At 44.3% G+C, this 13492-nt stretch overlaps 1 protein-coding gene across 1 annotated transcript in view; it reads right to left on the bottom strand.

The window, feature by feature from the left end:
- Positions 1-11525, bottom strand: part of SLC35B4 (solute carrier family 35 member B4) — a 41965-nt gene extending 30440 nt beyond the window's left edge. The window contains exons 1-2 of the mRNA XM_046020703.1: positions 11210-11525; positions 4732-4845 (exon numbers count right to left, since the gene is read on the bottom strand). Of these exons, the coding sequence (XP_045876659.1) occupies positions 4732-4845; positions 11210-11286 (191 nt within the window). The 5' untranslated portion in view covers positions 11287-11525. The remainder of the gene's footprint in view (positions 1-4731; positions 4846-11209) is intronic.
- Positions 11526-13492: the final 1967 nt, after the last annotated feature.

Genomic DNA, 13492 nt, shown 5'->3' with positions numbered 1-13492 from the left:
GGCTTAAGAAGGTGATTCCTTCTACAGGATCTTTCTTTGGCTTATTTGATTTTGATTAGCTTGAATCTGGGGGACCACGGCTTTAAAGTGCACTCCAAATATTGGGATTTATCCTACTTATGTAATGATCATAAACTTCCTTTTCGAAAGCTTGAGACACATGCAGTAATGCATCAAGCAAATGCTCTCCCTAAGACAGGAACATCTACGGAACAAAGAAAATAACCCACTTAAGAGGAGTACGAATCTGAGGCTGTGGCCTATGATTACCAGAGTTTAAGCAAAAAGGTCATAATCTATGGATACCAGACAAAAGAACAACAAAATCTTCGAGAACGTCAGAGCAGTAACAGAGCATGGTGCTAAGACCTAAAATGTTTATCACATCTCTCAGTTAAGCTGAGAGTCTGATCAAAAGGGGGTAACTGCTCAAAAGAAAACCACAGGCCCAAAATGGTGCCACTAAGGTTAAGGACCCAAGTCAGTAAACCAAGACTTAATTCCTTACCCAAGTGCAATTTCAACTAATCCCCCCTCCTTGGAATGTCATCTTTATCCGGTCAACATAGAATTCCTTGGTCAATACTAGGGAATTTTCTGATAGCCCCCCCCCCCCCCCCCCGCTTCTGCTCTCCTTTCAAGGCAACCTTGCCTAAACAATGCATATTTTGCTAATAAATTCCTTCCTGCTTTTTTTTAATGCCCTCTACCTTTAAAAAAGTCTTTCCCTTCTTAGGGGCGGGGGGTGGGAGGTTGGGGGAACAGGTGGTGGGTAATAGGGAGGGCACGTATTGCATGGAGCACTGGATGTTGTGCAAAAACAATGAATACTGTTACGCTGAAAAAATAAATAAATAAAAATTTAAAAAAAAAAGTCTTTCCCTTCTTTAGCTCAATAGAGCTCCCCTCTTCTTGTTAGATGGGATACTGATTCATGAATCATTTAATAAAACCATTAGATCTTCAAATTTACTCAGCTGAATTTTTTTTTTTAACACTGAGAACAGCTATTTCACAGATTCTAAAATATTACTGGTGACTTCACAAGGTTTCTTGCCAAATTTTCTTAGTCTTATCTTGAAACAACGCCGTCTGGAGACAGAGTTCATCCAGGCCTTTTAGGATAACGAATTCCAACTATTCCACCTTGCTGGCTTCGCAGCATGGCCTCGAAATTGCTCCTGGGAATGAATGACATCCCCATGATGCCAAGGTTCTGCCCGCAGCTTCACAGATAGAAAATAAAACAGCCAGCTCTACAGGACACACATGGAGGTATGGTTGTTAGGGCAAGATCCCAGGGAGCCCCGAAGGGCAGGTTAGGGAGCTGGGTTTCCCTCAGAACCTACCAGTGACCCCTGAGTGCCTGTGAGGGGGGGGTGTCACAAGACAATAGTAGGAAGTCGAAATACAGGTACAGAGGGAGGAGGCAAGAGGCCAGCCAGCTAGGACACCATTATAAAAGTTAATGGTGAGAATGAATGCGTTCCTGAACTGCGCTAGTGGCAGCCTGAATGGAAAGAGACAATGGCGCGGGGGGGGGGTGTGTGTCAGAGGAATAAAAAATGTGGGGGATCCTTGTTTCACCACACTGTCTTGATGACCACAGTTTTGTAATACAGCTTGAAATCTGGAATTGTGATGCCTCCCATTTTGTTTCTCTTTTCCCGGATTGCTTAGTCAATTCAGGACACAAAGGTCAGTGGGACAGAATAGAGAACCCAGAAATGGACCCACAACTGTATGATCAACTAATATTCAACAAAGCAGGAAAAAATATCCAGTGGAAAAAAAGACAGTCTCTTCAACAAATGGTGTTGGGGAAACCGGACAGCGACATGCAGAAGAATGAACCTGGACCATTTCCTTACACTGTACACAAAAATAAATTCTAAGTGGATGAAAGACCTAAATGTGAGACAGGAAGCCATGAAAATCTAGAGGAAAGCATAAGCAGTAAGCCTCTCTGACCTTGGCCACAGCAACTTCTTACTAGACACGTCACCAGAGGCAAGGGAAACAAAAGCAAAAATGAACTACTGGGACTTCATCGGGATAAAAAGCTTTTGCACAAGGGGTGCCTGGGTGGCTCAATCGTTAAGTGTCTGCCTTCGGCTCAGGTCATGATCCCAGCATCCTGGGATCGAGCCCCACATCGGGCTCCCTGCTCAGTGGGGAGTCTGCTGTTTCCTCTCCTATCCTCCTGCTTCTGTTCTTTCTCTGGCTATGTCTCTGTCAAATAAATAAAATCTTTAAAAAAAAAAAAAAAGCTTCTGCACAGCAAAGGAAACATTCAATAAAACTAAAAGGCAGCCTACAGAATGGGAGAAGATCTTTCCAAGTGACATATCTGATAAAGGCTTAGTATCCCAACTCTATAAAGAACTTATCGAACTCAATGTGCAAAAAACCCCAAATAATCCAGTTAAGAAATGGGCAGAAGAATAGACACTTTTCTTAAGAAGACATCCAGATGCCAACAGACACATAAGAAGATGCCCAGCATCGTTATCAGGGAAATACCAATCAAAACCACGATGGGAGACCACCTCACACCTGTCAGAACGTCTAAAATTAACAATGCCAGAAAGAACAGGTGTTGGATATGGAGAAAGGGAAGCCTCCTGCACCGTTGCCGGAACCGCAAACTGGTATAGTTACTCCGGAGAACAATACTGAGGTTCCTCAAAAACTTAGAAATAGAAACTACCCGACTATCCAGCAATCGCACTAAAGGTATTTACCTAAAGGATAAAAAAATACAGATGTGAAGGGGTAAATGCACCCCAATGTTTACAGCAGCAGTATCAACAACAGCCAAACCACGGAGAGAGCCCAAGTGTCCATCGACTTAGGAAGGAATGAGAAGATGTGGCATACGTACATGCACAAGGGACTCGGCCATCAGAAAGAATGAAATCTTACATCGTGCAACCACGTGGACAGAGCTAGTGTATTATGCTAAGTGAAATAAGTCAGTGAAAGAAATATAAAGACCATTCAATCGCATATATGGAATTTAAGAAACAAAACAGATGAACATACAGGAAGGGGGAAAAAAAGAGAGAGGGAAACAAACCATAGGAGAGTCTTAACAACAGGGAGCAAACTGAGGGGTGACGGAGGGAGGTGGGTAGGGGACGGATGGATGGGTCATGGGCATTAAGGAGGGCACTTGTGATGAGTACTGGGTGTTTCACGTAAGTGATGAATCACTGAATTACTCCTGAAACCAATATTGCACCGTATGTTAACTAACTGAAGTTTCAATAAAAATCTGAAAATAGGATAAAGTAAAACAATAGAGAGATTAAAAAGAAAAAAATCGTGGGGCTCCTACCATGATGAAAATGCTGGTCTAGGGAATGAAGGTTTTATGTAGATACTAAAGCCAATGAAAAAAACCACCTGGGCGCCTGGGTGGCTCAGTGGGTTAAGCCGCTGCCTTCAGCTCAGGTCATGATCTCAGGGTCCTGGGATCGAGTCCCACATCGGGCTCTCTGCTCAGCAGAGAGCCTGCTTCCCTTCCTCTCTCTCTGCCTGCCTCTCTTGTGATTTCTCTCTGTCAAATAAATAAATAAAATCTTAAAAAAAAAAACCAAAACCACCTACTCAGAATACTTAGCATCACATTGGGAAATTTAAAAGCACAATATTAATAACAAAATTCAACCACATTTTCTATAGCGGACTATTTGGGAATGTTGCAAAAGAGCACCAACCACCATGAGCCTTGACCAGCCCTTGGATACATTCACACCGGAAAATCCCTATCAACAGGATTACGTGGGGGCGCCTGGGTGGCTCAGTGGGTAAAAGACTCTGCCTTAGGCTCGGGTCATGGTCTCAGGGTCCGGGGATCGAGCCCCGCATCAGGTTCTCTGCTCAGCAGGGAGCCTGCTTCCTCCCCTCTCTCTGCTTGGGTCTCTGCCTACTTGTGATCTCTGTCAAATAAATAAACAAAATCTTTAAAAAAAAACAGGATTACGTGACCTGATCTTACTACACACTCACAACTGGATGCATTACACTTTTATTTCCAGTCCGTCTGGGCAAGAATGCTGAATTTTCAATACACTGTTTATTAGAAGAACAGTCTTGTTTTCTCTTTGGCCCCCTGAGTACAGTTATGCAAATCTGGACTAATGGGTGGAGGTCTGGAATCAACAATTTTGCCTTGGCTTGCCACTCACTTCCTTTTAATTGAGAGGAAAAGCCCGCAAGGTAAAATCAACCATGTGAAAGTGAACAGTTAGGAGGCACTTGGCGTATCACGAGGCTGCAGCAAGCACCACTATTGGTTATTTCCCAAACCCATTCATTTTTAAAAAGGACCAAGAATACCACTCTTAACGTATCGGATAACTTTACCAACATGAGGCTAGCATACATAACTATTAAAACACATTGTGGTCACACTAAACCTTTAACCAACCATATATTAGACACATACACACCTTGTTGTTTCCATCATAATTACTTTGTGCTGTGGTGGGCATTTTATTCGAAAAATAGGCTCCCTGGAATGTCACAACATTTTAAATTCAGAAAATGAATTATCATTATTATTCTCCCAATATCTTTGACACAGATCTTATAAGAGGATATCTCATACTCCTTCTACCTACTTACCAGAAAAGTCCTGAACTTCTTAAAAACAAAACAAAACAAACAAACAAACAACAACAACAAAAAAAATCAAAGGCTAAAAGAGACTTCAATGTGCCATACCTTATTGGGATAGCTGGCCGCTTCCTTCCCAAATCAGCTTCAAAGAGGAAGCCTTCCACAGCAATAAATAAAAATTGTGCAAATGTCACAATGTTCCCGCATCCTGGATGCTTCCTGTGTAGTAAAACAAAAAAGTGAGATAAAGGGCACCAAGACTTGTTACATTGATAGTTCGAAATAACAGGGAGGACCGATTTCTCTTACCCACGGTCCTTTATCTCCGATTTCACATCCCATGGATCACACACGTCTATCAACAGAGCTCACAGAGAAGAAATGTCAAGCTTATTTTACTCTTCCTAGCTGTAGCAGGCCATGAGGAAGAATTCTGGTAACTCTCATTCTCAGAACTACGATACAACTTTTCTAGTAAGCGGTGGGAGGTTGGTCGTATGTCCTTGGGATACTCACTTCACCCAAAGTGAATCCTGGTCACTTCAGCAGCAAAGCCCCAGTGCAGAAATGTGCTCGGGTCTCCTGGAATGTTTACACAGCCTCCTGACCAGGAACCACCAAGACTACTGGCCATAGAAGACAAGCACCCATTGCTGGTGACTGGGACATCCCCTCAGAGAAGGTCGCCCTGGGGGCAACGACTGGTTCTGGGGCTGGGGAGGTTCATTCTCTTTTTTGAAGTATCAAGCATGGGTATACAGATGGCACATGAACCAGGACAGAATGTATCTGTAGAGGGTGATTAGGAAAAAAGTGTCTACACACAAAGGGTCTTCAGCGGGGGTAAGGAGAGATAAGAAGCAAGAACAAGGAGAAAAGGCTGAAAACGCTGTGATCATCTACTGACCCCAGCCCTGAACACAGGTATACTAGGTACTCCATAAACGGTGGAATTCAATCGAACCTCTTCAGTGATCCATGGAAGGGTTGAGGAATCTTCCACAGTGACTCTTAGGTACACATTTAAGAGGCAGAAAGAGTCCTTCTGACCTCCCTCTTGAAACACTGCGAAAACTGGATACTTAAAATGTTCGTGGTTTGCAGTTTGCCCCTATCAGGTTCTGCTCAGTCACTAAAAGAAGTACAAAGTGGCCATTTGTCTTTGTTTCCCTGAAGCTTCCAGACGTCTCAGCCTTCATATTGTTTTCTCATCTTGATCAAGGACATTTATTAACCAGAGGCTAGTGATTAGAGGGATGATTATTGTATTATAAATGTACTAATACTTTTAATATACTGCTATTTATTAAAAACAACCCCATTCTCTTCTAGTGGTATTATTAGTAAATAGCAATGTCAAGTATACAAGTTCTAAAATACACCTATCGGGGGCGCCTGGGTGGCTCAGTGGGTTAGGCCGCTGCCTTCAGCTCAGGTCATGATCTCAGGGTCCTGGGATCGAGTCCCACATCGGGCTCTCTGCTCAGTGGAGAGCCTGCTTCCCTTCCTCTCTCTCTGCCTGCCTCTCTTGTGAGTTCTGTCAAATAAATAAATAAAATCTTTAAAGAAAAGAAAAGAAAAAAATAAAATACACCTATCGGGCATAAATAGGTTAACTCTAAACATAAGTCACTCTTTTTTTTTTTTTTTTAAAGATTTTATTTATTTGACAGAGAGAGATACAAGTAGGCAGAGAGGCAGGCAGAGAGAGTGAGAGGGAAGCAGGCTCCCCGTCGAGCAGAGAGCCCGACGCGGGACTCGATCCCAGGACCCCGAGACCATGACCTGAGCCGAAGGCAGCGGCTTAACCCACTGAGCCACCCAGGCGCGTGCAACGCAACTGTTGCTACTCCTTATGCTCTACAGGCTACAAAGGTGCTCTTGAAAACTACCGCTTTGCAGCCGACACTTCTTTTAGTATTTATGTTCAAGGGATAAACATTGCAAGAAGCTATAAAAAATCACATAAAGACACTGACCTCATTCAAAGAGCTAATCAAAACCATTAGCCTAATGACGAGTGACAGAAGAAGGTACATTAGCTCTAGCTAGTTCCTGGCATGGTGCTTTTCAACTCTGGCCAGGCCGCTCTTTAGAAACCCACGAGTTGGAGGAGCCCTCCCAGCCCCCAGATCTGCTCAGACTGCTGTGGGGGTAAGGCCCTAGAACCTGTACTTTTCAAAGCTCTCTGCTTGCTTCTGAGGTGCAGCCAGACCTAAGGACCACTGGTGTAGATCTGGGGAAAGTGCCAGAAGACGTGTGTGGGAGTGGGTGTACAGACCTACGTAAGATGTGCCGGTGATTCCCATATGCTGTCACAGGGTTGAGAACCACCCAAGATGGTTAAAATTACACAATGACAGGCAGGACCCAGTTCTCTAGAGTGGAAGTTTATTACCCTATCTAAGTCCTGTTTCCTTATCTTTAAAATGCAGAACAGTATTAGTGCCTATCTCACTGGTTTATTATGGAGTAAATAAGCCAGTCCCTGAAAAGAACTTCAAGTGTGCCACAGAGGCCAAAAAGGCAAAGACTAGAACACTAGGACCTTGTATACTGGAAGGTCTTCAATTAAACCACAGTAACCCTTTTAAAGACATTCGTCTTGACAAATTTGTCTCAGCTATAAAAGTGCAAGTGATAAATTTTTAATTCTGTAGCGATGATCCCAGGAGAAAATATAAAGTGCCAACACAAGACTTAGCCCAAATGGGGTTCATCAAGCTTCCTGCTTCCCACCCGTTTTTTCTTTACCAAAGGATTAGGCCAGTTCAGTGAAAGAACCTATCACGGGTAAAGTTAGGTGCTGGCGAGCTCCCAGTGTGAAGGAGACCTGAACCCTTAAGGCGGTGACAAGGTAATGAGGGAGGCAAACATGGGAGTATGAAACAGTAAGAATCCAGGGCTACGCGGGGAAGGTAAGAGGACCAGCGGTGTCCGAGTCATCTTCACGCCTCGCTGTCTGAGCACAGTATCTGGCTTTCACTCAAGCAGCTGAACGAACGTGAGGGGGCCTCACTGTAAGTAAGTATGACCTAAAGTACTGTATGAAAGACAAAAAGAAGTCATTTAGGGGCACCTGGGTGGCTCAGTGGGTTAAGCCTCTGCCTTCGGCTCAGGTCATGATCCCAGGGTCCTGGGATCGAGCCCCGCATCAGGCTCTCTGCTCAGCAGGGAGCCTGCTTCCCTCTCTCTCTCTGCCTGCCTCTCTGCCTAGTTGTGATTTCTGTCAAATAAATAAAATATTTTTAAAAAAAGAAGTCATTTATTTCTAAAAATGATTCACTTTACAAGTGCATTCCTCACAGGATTTTTAAAAAAGCATAATAATTTTTAATTTTATCTTTATTTTACAGAGGTTATTTTTATGCCCATTTCATTGCTAAAGACACTGGGGGCCACATGGTGACTCAGGGAAGTTTCCCAGAGCACAGGGCACATAAGTGAGGTTTGCAGACTCCCTTGTATTACTGTTTACAGTTCAGTGGTTTTTACTATATTTACAGTTCTGCAGCTATTACCATTTTAGGGTACTTCCCAAAGACATCTCATACGTGTTAGGGTCCCTCTCCATTGCCCCCTCCCCCATCCCTTGACAACCCTATCCTACTTTGTCTCTATTTCCATAGGATTTTAAAATATCCCTAATGTACTCACATAATTATTTTACAAAATCAACTTAGCTTTTGGGGGAACACACTGTGGTATGGCTACAACTATTTGTTTTAACTTGAACAACTGATTTTAAACCTTAGTGTAAAAACTCGGATCCTTTTCCCTAAATCACTTGTTTTCTTGAACTTTGCTCCTTACAAATTATAATCACCAACTACAGTTTCTCTTACTTGGAATTTGCTTTAGAAAGCATTCAAATTTTTACTTCAAAACTGAAGTAACTTTGAGTTTTTGAATTGCTTCTTCCAGATTTAGGAAACTTCCTTACTTGAGTCAACATGATGCACTTAATTGTAAAATAAAATAGGAAAAAAAAAATGTTTCAGATTGTTTTCCTGAGGTAGGACGCTCACCACCTTGGCGAGTTAGTTAGCTGATGTGTGCGCAACCTGTTTCCAAGCTCTTTCGTGAGGGAAGTCAAGGCATCCATTCATGACTTCACGTCTGTTCTGTACAGTGTGTGGTGCTTTTTATTTTATTACAGGTCCCAATTATAGATATAAAAATCAAAAAGAAGAAACCTAGGTTTGTTTTCCAATTTGGGGAAAATGGAGAAAAATGTTTCCTTCTCCTTACAAGTCACTCTAGCATTTCCATTTCTACTTAGTGTTCTGCTTGGCACAGTATTAGGGCACATGATGGTCCCAAGGAAGCCATATAAGAGCAAGTTCCTGCTCTATAAAAATTTATGAGCTTTCCACTGTGATGTCCCAAGATAAAGTCACAAATTATGAGGAGGCCAAAACTACAAAGGACCTTAAAGACCATCTGGTCCAACCTGCTCTTATTTTATTGGTCTTTAACAGAGTAAGTTGTGAGCTGCCCCTGCAAACCAGGAAGAGGCTGTGTCTATTCGGTCTGGTGTACACCACTCACTAAGTTAATAACGTGCCCCTCACTGCTTTATGAAAACCTACTGCCGTATGCAAAAAGTCAGACTTACAAAAAAGACAAACGACGAGGATTTATGTATAAATTTTCAAAGCGTTCTAAATAGAAGCTCCTCTAATTCACAAAAACATTCCGTAAAGTTAGATTTATCCACAACTTTTCAGGAGTAGCTTATAATACAAGGTCTACCCTCACCGAAACCGAAGTTGTTAGAGACAAGAGGAAGTCAGTGTGAGGCGCCTGGGTCCTGGGATCAAGCACTGTGTCCGGCTCCCTGCTCAGTCAGCACAATGCCCTTCTCCCTCTCACTCCTCCTCCCTCGCTCTCCCTGTCTCTATCAAATAAATAAATAAATACTCTTTAAAAAAAAAAAAAGAGTAAGTCAGTGTGCTTCAGGCGCTTTGCATGTGCATTTCATTGAACTCTTCCAAGCCCTGTGAAGCTGGTAGAGCCTTTCCCAGTTCAAAGAACAGACTCAGGAGATCAAGTAATTTAGCCGAGAGCTCACACTTAGTAATGAGGGTCTTCATGTGCTCGCATATCATGATGTCACATAGCCTTGGGCAGGATTTAATTTAATGGCACATTCAACACAAGTCTTTATTATACTTATATATACTTATAATACAGTATATTATTCTCTCATTATTCCATGGCTGGCCTGATTTTTTTCACTTTTTTAGTATTTTTAAATCAATTTCCCAAATGACCTTCCTTGGAAGTATACCAGATTGACAAGTGGGTACATTTTTTTTTTTAAACCTCTCTCCAACTATGCCCAAAATGAGTGACTGATCTTTACCAACACCTTCTGCATAAGATTTCAAGCTCGGCAATAGCAAAAATTAACCCAGACCTTAAATAAATTGATTGCTTTAGAATGACTAATCAATGGTATCACGGAAACAAAATAAATACATTTCTAGCTCACCTCCAGGTGAGGCACTGACCAAAATTCCGTGGGCCGCTTAAGGGAGATTGCAAAAGGTACTAGAGTAGAATACAGGTATCTTAGATTCTAGTTTGGGCTCCACTACCTACAAGTAGTAGAAGACCGTCTAACTTCTTGAGCCCTGTTTCATTTTTAGTAAAAGAGATTGTAACTCCTGACCTATCTGGTTCACAAGATAGTTCTGATGATCAGTGGAGATGTGTAGACTCAGATATATGGCCCTAGAGGACACCACACTTCATTTATTCTCCAGCCAGAAAAGGAAGGCCCAGCGCGGCTAAAGGAAAAGGAGGACCGAACCAAGACTTGAGATTTTTGGTCCTGAACCTTTTCTAGTCCACCTGTCATCTCTTCTGTAACAACAGCACCTATCCACTGAGCTTTGCACGTTGCTCAACATTATTTGAGAGCCACCCGCTCTCTCATTATTTGAGAGCCACCTCAATAAAGCTAACCTAGTTTCCCTTTGGGAAAAAGTGTCATAATCATTCTTAATTTATAAAGTTACGCCTCCAAATGCATGCTTCTCGATCCAAAGACTGTGATATCTTAAAAGCTAGAATTCCTCCCTCTGGTCAAGGGGACCGGCCTTCTGAGTAAGTGAGGCTCCACCGGACTACATCACCGGGAGGTCTGTTTGGGTCAAGCACTCACAACCATCTCGAAGGCCGAGAAAACAAATGGTGGGGGGGGGGGGGCGCTTAATGAAACTTTCTTGGCTGCAAGTGCAAAATCAGACTGCGTTAGAAGCCGAAGGGCTTTCCCCAGTCAGACGTGTGGCGTGAACAGGATCGCAAAAAGAGCTGGAGGAGCCCTGGGTTCTGCCACGAGCTCCCCGCCGACCTTGGACCGGTCACGAGAGAAAAGCTCTGCAGGCTGCAATCCCGCTGTGTGGGGAAAGCGGGTGAGGGACAGCAGGCGCTCCCCTCCGAGGGATGCAACCTGGAGGGCGGGAGAGCGGGCAGCTCGCGGGGCCACGGAGCAACCGTCTCCGCCGGGTCCCAGGCCGTCCCGCCCCGGCCCCGCGCGCTGCGAGCAGGGGTGCGGCCCGCGGAGGTCACTCACCGGGCCAGGAGCTCTAGGAAGATCACATTACTGCAGCAGCCTGCGAACACCAGGCCCACCGCGAAGGCCGGGCGCATGGCCGGAGCGCGGAACGGAGGGCGAGCGCGAAGGCGCGGCGCCCGTTTATACCGCCACCCTAGGAAACCGGGCCGCTGCGTCCGCCGCGGCACAGAACATCCCCACCGTGCCGCAGCGCAGCTCTCCTTCGGCGCCGCCGGCTCCCCTTCCCCCGCGGCCTCCACCAACGCAGCCGGCCGAGGATCTGTAGTTCGCAGTCAGCCTGGGCCCCATTCATCCGAGGGGGCGTCCCGGACGGAGCCAGACTACACATCCCAGGATGCTGCGCGCCGTCACGTCAGGCTATGTGGCCTCCCTCCTCGAGGTTCTTCCGCCAAAGAAGACTGCGCGCCGAGGTGCCCGTCATGCCTCGCGCGGAAAGAGGCCGCTGGGCTTGCTGGGAAGTGAAGTTCCGATGCTGTCAATGTGGTTTCCTGGGAGGCCGCTGAAGGCTCAGAAAGGAACTCGTCCATCGCAGTGGCAACAAACTCACAGCTGACGGCACTAGAACTACAGACCTGTGATGGATTGTCTGAAACAACTGCCCTGAATTGAGTGAAAGTAGAAATCCCTGTGAACTCGCCTGTTCACCTCTTGAAAAGATCATTAGACGCTGGGATAGAATCTTGGCTCAGTCCCTAATCAATTCCGCTATGTCAGTCAACTTCTTTGAGCCTGAGTCTCATCCTAGGTAGAGATGGAAACAGTAATGTCTATCTTACCAGGTTCTGTGGATCTTGTTTAAATGCAAGTTATGGGGCGCCTGGATGGGCTCAGTTGGATAAGCAATTGCCTTCGGCTCAGGTCATGATCCTGGAGTCCTAGGATTGAGTCCCACATCAGGCTCCCTGCTCAGCAGGGTGTCTGCTTCTCCCACTGACCTCTCTCTCTCTCTCGCAAATAAATAAATTATAATAATAAAATAAATGCAAGTTATGATTCACTAGAACTGTGCTGTGTCCTGAGATTAGGCATTTCTGGCATGTTCTCAGGTGTCTCTGATGCTACTGGCCCGTGGACCACACTTTGAAGAGTGAATGCCTATAAAACACATGACTCTAGAGACCTCTCTATCCCACCTCTCCTGTTGGTTCCGGAACTTGTGTCAGCTAACCTGTCCTTAGTCTCTTCCTTCCTCATAGCCTACGATCCTGCTCAAGTTTACCTTAGTTTTTCATCTGGCCACCAAGTATCTTGAAAGAGCAATCTAAATTCATAGTCCTTGCTTTTTACTCTGATCACCAGATTCTGGAAAGTAGTCTCATTCAGATTCCTAACGACCTCTTAATTGTCAAAACCATATGCCACATTCTCACCCTACTCGATCTTGCAGTGGCTTTGATAATGAAAGCTCCAAACTCTTGACATTCTCCTCTTTTCTATCTGCTTATGAGACAGGAGTCTCCAGTTTCTCTCTCTACTTCTCTTGTTTTTTTTTTTTTCAGTTTTGTTTGTGGGCTTTTCCACCTCTGCCCCAAGTTTACCAAAGTTCCATTATTTTTCCCTCTTCTTGCTGCCCTAAATCTTTCTATTGGTGATCTCATCTCTGTAACTTCAACCATCATAATATGTAACTGTGAGCCTATATGTGTATAAATGTCATGTATGGCCCCAATTTCCTGTGTACCTTAAATAAAACTTCCAACTGCGTATCTGATTCCTTCAGCATTATGTCCTTGTAACCCCTTCAGCTTAAGCATCTACACAGATCATCTACCCTTCCATATAAGTTCTTGGGTTTTGTTTTTTTTTTTCAGATTTTATTTATTTGAGAAAGAGAGAGAGAGAGAGAGTGAATGAGCATGAGCAGGGAGAGCAGCAGAGAGAGAGAGAGAAGCTCCTTGCTGAGCAGGGATCCCAATGAGGGGCTCAATCCCAGGACACTGGGATCATGACCTGAGCCAAAGGCAGGCACTTAACCAACTGAATCACCCAGACACCCTAATAGGCCCTAATTTCTATTAAGGACATTATCTACCACCTATTCTTTTGGGACAGAAACCTGAAAGATTTCCAGTCTTCCTCTCCTTCCCACCACATAGTTATTTGATCTCTATACCCTGTCAAGTATGCCTCACAAGTATCTCTAGATTCTAGCCTCTCTGTCCACATATCCTCCTGTGGAAGCCTCTGAACATGTCTTGGTACCTTCAACCTCTGCCTTCTTCAAACCTTCCTCCATGCTGTCTCCAGACTGTGTTTCTTTTTTTTAAGACTTTATTTATT

The sequence above is a fragment of the Meles meles genome, chromosome 10 (assembly GCF_922984935.1).
Source record: "Meles meles chromosome 10, mMelMel3.1 paternal haplotype, whole genome shotgun sequence".
Classification (NCBI taxonomy): domain Eukaryota; kingdom Metazoa; phylum Chordata; class Mammalia; order Carnivora; family Mustelidae; genus Meles; species Meles meles.
This window is presented reverse-complemented; position numbering and strand designations above follow the sequence as displayed.